This window comes from Nothobranchius furzeri, chromosome 16 (genome assembly GCF_043380555.1).
Source record: "Nothobranchius furzeri strain GRZ-AD chromosome 16, NfurGRZ-RIMD1, whole genome shotgun sequence".
NCBI lineage: Eukaryota > Metazoa > Chordata > Actinopteri > Cyprinodontiformes > Nothobranchiidae > Nothobranchius > Nothobranchius furzeri.
The window spans coordinates 51,618,841-51,625,482 of NC_091756.1; the positions used below are offsets into that span (position 1 = coordinate 51,618,841).

At 41.4% G+C, this 6,642-nt stretch overlaps 1 protein-coding gene across 6 annotated transcripts in view; it reads right to left on the reverse strand.

Moving 5' to 3' along the window:
- hlfb (HLF transcription factor, PAR bZIP family member b) overlaps positions 1 to 5,469 on the reverse strand; it is a 10,268-nt gene extending 4,799 nt beyond the window's left edge. For 3 of the 6 annotated variants that reach the window (XM_054749438.2, XM_054749436.2, XM_015962093.3), the window contains exons 1-3: positions 5,185 to 5,469; positions 3,431 to 3,787; positions 1 to 59 (exon numbers count right to left, since the gene is read on the reverse strand). The exon at positions 1 to 59 is cut by the window's left edge and continues 156 nt beyond it. In XM_054749438.2, the coding sequence (XP_054605413.1) occupies positions 1 to 59; positions 3,431 to 3,787; positions 5,185 to 5,317 (549 nt within the window). In that variant the 5' untranslated portion in view covers positions 5,318 to 5,469. The remainder of the gene's footprint in view (positions 60 to 3,430; positions 3,788 to 5,184) is intronic. The other 3 variants (XM_054749437.2, XM_015962095.3, XM_015962094.3) reach the window with 2 other exon arrangements.
- Between the last annotated feature and the right edge of the window lie 1,173 nt (positions 5,470 to 6,642).

Consider the following 6,642-nt stretch of genomic DNA (forward strand, 5'->3'; position numbering starts at 1 on the left):
CGGAATGTGGATGGAGCCTGGATCTATGGGGCTGGGAGTGTTCCTGGAGCTTGGGAGGCCTGCAAAAGAACAGAGATCAGAGTTACGGCTGAGTTATTTTCATTCAGGTTTTCTTTCTTTCATTCATTTTCTCTGTTTAGGATTCAGAACCTTTTGTTAAACATTTTGAAAGTAAATATCAAAATGATTATTTTGATTTAAAAAAGAAATAAAACTCATATACAAAAGTAACAAAGAAGTCCCATAAAAATAGTTTTTATTTGATGCTGCATTTCATAAATCCCGATTTTATAAAAAGTTTGTAAATAAAAATGTATGGCGCTGCTTTGTTGAATGGAAATCCAGTTTAAAAGATGAGAAGTAGTCTCTTGTGCTTCTTCTCTGACACGAGGATCCTGAAACGTGACAATGAAATGAAGCTCAAACACAGAGAAGCCTCACTTAAGTCAGGGGGAAGGTGATGAAGAGGGGGGAGGCGCTGTTCCTGGAAGAGACCACAGCCAGACACTGGTCTCCGTCTCACATGTTTAGCATCTTCAGTTTAGCCCCCCGTTTCTGCAGGAACCAGAACCAAGCAGCCACAAACAGGCTGCAGGGGCTGGTTCTGGTTCTGTGATAGAACCCCGACATCTCGAGACACGTCAGATCAGAAATAGAGTTAAAGGTACTAAAACTTCAGTGATGGACCTGTGATGGCTTTGGATGAAACAGGTATGACAGGAAATTTTAACCCTTTGATGCATAATGGTCACTACAGTGGACAGGTACTCAAAATTGTTATTTATTTGTTTTTGCTTTTAAGCATAGCTGTTGAAGACTTTATCGCATTTGAGCCCCTCCGTTTGGACTTCAGTAAGTCAAGCCAACATATTTCATGCTCAGAATGCACGCTGTCCTCTGAGGTGGACATGTAATAAATTATTTGTAAATTATTAAATTTTACAAAAAAAATTTGTTGAAATTTGTTTCATTCACACCTAAAGACGAATGAAAAAAATTGTTAAAAAAAATCATGGTTGAAGATTTCATAATTCATGCATCAAAGGGTCAGTCATGTGACAGAGGTCGTTGCTGGTTTGAGCTGCAGGTGGAGGAGCAGGTGGGAGCATGACGAGTCTTGTTTCCTCAAACATGGAGCTGACAGACAGCAGGACACGTGTGTGTCGGTGTGTAACGTGGCAGCTTTTATCCGCGTGAGATGCTCAGATGGAGGTCTTGATGTTTCTATGGAAACCGGATAAACTGTCTCTGAGGGGACTCTGTCTGATGCGGGGGGAGGGGCTTTTTCTTCACATGGAGACTTAATGAGTTCACAACATAAAATAGCTCTGTGGATGTATAAAATAATCTGAATGTAAGTAATCCCTTAAAAACATTCTGTTCCCAAAATTTTTAAGGTCTCATAATTTTTTGATGTTTTTAACTTTTTTTTTAACTTATTGCTTACTTGAAGAGACAAAGTTAATGTTTGGTTTGACATTTCATTATTCAGACATTCAGCTTTGTCAGTAAGAGTGTCTGACAGATATTTGGGGCGATTAACAAAGTCACTAAAGCGCCATAACTTGATATGTATACTTTTGATGGAGGAATAAATAATCTCATGTCCGTCTGAGTAGAACTGAAGAGTTAGCAGGACGCTCGATCAGGCACACTGATGCATTCAGGTGTCGTCAGACTCTTTGTGTTTTTAAACAACCTAATAAAGATATTGTTTGTTTTAATTTCATGGTCATGTTTTTTCTTTCATCAGATCCTAAAATCAGTTTCAATGGGGGGAACAGAATCTAATAAATCACTTGGTTACTTTTAGAAATTGACAATGTTTGACCTGTGGACCCCAGCTGCCTCCATCTTGGACGCACTACCTGTTCAACCTCTTGCTTCTGCTGCCTGATCAGCTCATCACTCACTGAGCCATGTGGAAATACAAATATGACAGATTACACTGTAGATTACGTTTCTATATTTAGACCCCAGAGCTGCAGATTATTACTGGTTTCTGCCTGTTTGGACCTGATGTTCTGAAACTCCTGGTGGATAAAGATTTGGATCACTGACGTGTCCGATCAGTTCGTTCCAACAGCTGCTTTAACCTTCAGTTAATTTCTAATCAATTTTCAATTTCAAATCTGTCACAGTAATTTAGATATTTTAAAATACTTCTTGCAAGAAATCTTTTTAATCAGACCGCGCACAGTTACCATAGTTACAGATGAGAAACTGACCTTTTTGGTGACTAAGTGGTTGTAGTTTTTTGTTTTGCCACTACGTGCCGCTACATCCATGGAAACCAAACCAAACTAAACTAAACTGATCAGTTAGAAAAAAAAATGAACAACTAAAACTATTTCTGATCATTACGTTTTTTTGGGTGACCTGTCAATTAGTTATTATATTAATGTTACTTTAATTATTTTAATTAAAGTCAAACTAAACCCAAACCCTGAATCTTCACCAGCGTTGATCCTTCTCTGATTCAGAGAATCTGTGTGTGTGCGTGCGTGCGCGCGTGCGTGCGTGCGTGCGTGCGCGCGTGTGTGTGTGTGTGTGTGTGTGTGTGTGTGTGTGTGCGTGTGTGATGTATCAGCTGAATGTAAACATAACGTGGACGTGAGAGCTGCCGCCCCCTGGCCTACTTCTACAGAGAACACTATGTTCTTAAAGCACTGATCTCATGTGGAGCCCTGGTCACACTCTCCCTCACACACACACACACATACATACACACATGGTAGGTCACATGTCTCTTCATGCTCTCAGTACAATTTTTTTTTCAGAAACTGATTAAAGAGTCAAAGAGAGAAAGTTCTCATCTTCACACGTGAAGTGAACACACACTCAAAGGAGTGCGCGCACACACACATGGATGCACGCACACGCTGTTATCACCTGACCAATCCCACCTACACTCTGGTCTGAACTTTGATCTTTTGGGTGATCAGTGTAAATATTTGGGACCACAGAGCTTTAAGTAGCCACAGAGCAACAGGTTAACATAGAGCTACAGAGGCCATAGAGCTGGGTTACTCTGGCTGGTGGTTCTGCTCACAACACACAAAACTACAATATAGTGAAACACCACTGCACACCTGTGCTGTCCATTGGTGTTTCACTGTACAAACCAATAATATAACAGCAGAATGCATGCACTCCAGCGCCATTCCTACCCCTCCCGCTTGAAGTTTGGATGGGGGGGTCGGGCTATTGAGTACCACTGCCACAGAGCTACAAAGGTTCTCCAAGACAATTTTGTACGAGTGTACTTGCAGGACTTGAACTGAATTGAATGAAATAATACATAAACTTTTTTTTGACAAATTGTTTCTGAATTAGTAGAGACAGTTTGTTTGAAGAACACCAAAGGTGATTTGAAGACACGTAAAGAGTGTGTAAATAAAGCCAGCAGCCATGACTGACTGAGCGTTACCTGCTCTCGCCGAGCTGCTGTGCATACAGTTTGGGGAGATGACTGTCGTGTGAACTAAGGTGGAGGCATGGTTACTGAGGTCCATCACAGTTCGTGCTGGTGTGGGTGGGGCTGGGGGTATGATGTGTTGCTGGCGGGATGGTGCATTTGTCCGGTGCTGGTCGACATGATGCTGAGAGGGGCTGGATGGGATGCCGTTTTCAGACAGGAACTCCTCCAGGTCCATATACTCAAGCTGAAAGGTGTCTCCGTCATAGGGGAGGGTTTTGTCCCAAAGTGTTGGGCCCAGAAACGCTGACTGAGGGGTGCTGCGTTCCTCCTCCAGGTTCTTCTCTTTCTCCTGCTCCTTGCTAAATGCTGCAGGGGAAGATGAAAAGGAAGTCTTAAGCAGAACAGAATAAAAAATCTTCTCATGGAGGTTCACATGCTAACTGTAATTGTAGTCAATATTTAAGACTTCTTCATCCCTTATTTGGGTTTGTGCAATCTTCAAACAATTAGTTTGAATTATGTTTTAGTTTTTACATCCCATGCACAAAAATATAGAACAGATTGATGTGCACACCTCTTTCACGCACCCAGACCTCAACTGTCCGTTTTTGTTGCCTCATTCCAGTCTTTTTTTGGCTTGTTCTGTATATACCTTTGCATTTGCTGCTGTATCTGGTACACAAATAAATTTGACATGTCAAGGCTTATTTCATTATTCATTCCATTAATTAATATAAAAAAATTCAGTTTTCTCAGTTATGAGCCTCTATGTCTGTCCTTCATCTGTACCTTTTTTTTAATTATTTTTAAAACAGAATGTTTTTATTTTTTTGCCTCACAGTGAGCACAGCCAATCAGAGATCAGAGCTAAAGCTTGGGTTTTGAAAGGGGGCCATGTGGGCTTGCAAAGGCCCAACACACAACAAAAAAGTTCTTGATTGAACTTTAATTCATTCAAAGATAATCTACAAACTCTCAAAGAAAAAGAAAAAGTAACAAATGCACATCATGGGTTTCCTTTAAACAGCCTCTAATAGACGTGAACAGCTGATGTTTTTCACAACAGACACATCTGGTATGTCTCTTTTATAGAATCAATATTGTTTACTGATATGGATAAAAACTAGTCTTTTTCTTGTGTGGAAAATCAAATTCAGTTATTGATTTTTCGATAGGTGAAAAGACTTGTTTTAGAGTAAATCAAGATTATCAAACTGCCTTCTATTGGCTGTGCATGTTTGACTTCACTCAGCTAAAACAAAAGTGCCAGGAAAAGTTAGATATTAGTTTTGCAATGATTAGGCTATAAACAGAAGTGATGTGCATCTTCAACAAAATAATCATTTTAGGATTCAACAATCTCTCCAACTTATTGAAGCCAGAAAATCAGTAATGCTTTATTTATGTCACAAAGCAAACTAAGAAGAGAGTTGGAGAAACAAGTTGTTTTTGCAAATTAACCCAACTTTTCAGTTGTTGTTGTATGAATATTTTATGTATGGACTTCCAGATGCAGGAACAAGACAAGGCTACAGAATTTTTATCTTTTGATTTTCAGATGGAAAATGAATCAAAACAATGAAATCTTAATAAGGCCGGTTTTTCTGCACAGGATGCAGGTGAGTCTGGTTGTTATTGTGACCGTAAGAAACAAACTGATGCTGCAGCCAGAAAGTTTGCCCCAGCTGCGGCTCTTAGAAAGAGCAGACAAACGCATTTACAGTAAACGGAGCCTGATATTTAGATCTCAGGAGCTTTTTCACCTTCATGATGGAGCGGCAGCTTCATCGGGTTCTCCAGCAAGGACTTGAGCACTCCGTGCGGGGTCGGGGGGAGAAAGGTCGGGTTTAGTGGAATGGGGTGTCGGGACATCTTCTCCATCACGCCTCCTTGCATCAGGATCCGAATAAGCCCTGGAGGGAAGAAGCGACGGCAGGTAGAGCAGAGAGTCCCGCTGCTGTTGGCAGTCTGAACCTCAGAGGAAAAAACGGAGGAGCTGCGTGCGCCTATGACGGAGCCAGAATGTGCTGCAGGAGGCAGACAGACCCGATCAGAGGCGTGAGAATGGACTGCTGACGTCAGACCGATCCAGGCACCGCCTTTCTACACCCCCACCCACCTACACGTGCGTGTGCCCGCGCACACACAATTCAGGTGGTCGTAGACTCAGCTGTTCTCACTTTATTGAAGGGTAATAACCTATTATTGGTTCGATTCCAGCTCCCGCCAGGGGTATCCTGCTGTTGTGTCCTTGGGCAAGACACTTCACCCAACTTGCCTGTGTTAGTGGTGGTCAGAGGGGCCGACGGCACCAAATGGCAGCCTCGCCTCTGTCAGCTGCCAGACCTCCCCAGGGCGGCTGTGGCTACAAGTAGCTTACCATCACTAGCAGTGTGTGAATGTGAGAGTGTGTGAAAGCGTCTTTGGGTGTCTAGAAAAGTGCTATATAAGTTCAATGCATTATTATTATTATTATTATTATTATTATTATTATTGTTATTACCCAGACCTGGATCTAAACAAATATAGTATAAATAACCTAGTCTGCAACTTTTAAAAAACTTTAACTCACAGTATAGCCTATTTATTGTTTGATGAAATATGCAGCCATTAACAATCAGCTCCTGCCTAGGTCTGTAGATGTTCTGCCCCATCGGCTGCATTTCCTTCACTTCCTTAAAGTTTTAATTAAAATCTCACAAATGCCGAATCACACTTAGACCTGGCAGGTTTAGAATCAAACAGGTTCTTCCTCAAATTATTCATTGTGCATTTCTGCAGAGAATGCTGTCTTTAGCAATAGGCTGACGTCAGACCGATCCAGGGGATTACAGTAGCAACGGTTTCATCCTGGATAACGCTACAGATCAAAAGGTCAAAGGTAAAGCACGATTTCCAAGCAGAACTTTGTTCAGAGACTCACCCTGCCTCAATGGCTCATTTTGTAACTATAAGGGCAGACAGGTGAGGCAGTGACTCTATTGTCACAAAGTAAAAACCTTAGAAAATGTATTAGTTTATTGGAATGGTCTGTTAGCTTTCTTTTGCATTTCTACATAGTTTGGGGAAATAAATTGCTGAATTAACAGATGCCATGCTCAAATACATGGCAGAAGGGTGAGGCTGTGCCTCACACTGTTGGTGTTGTGTCACACACACATGCTGGCTGCTGTCTGTCTTTATATCAATAATATATATGTTTGATTACACCTGTGCCCTAG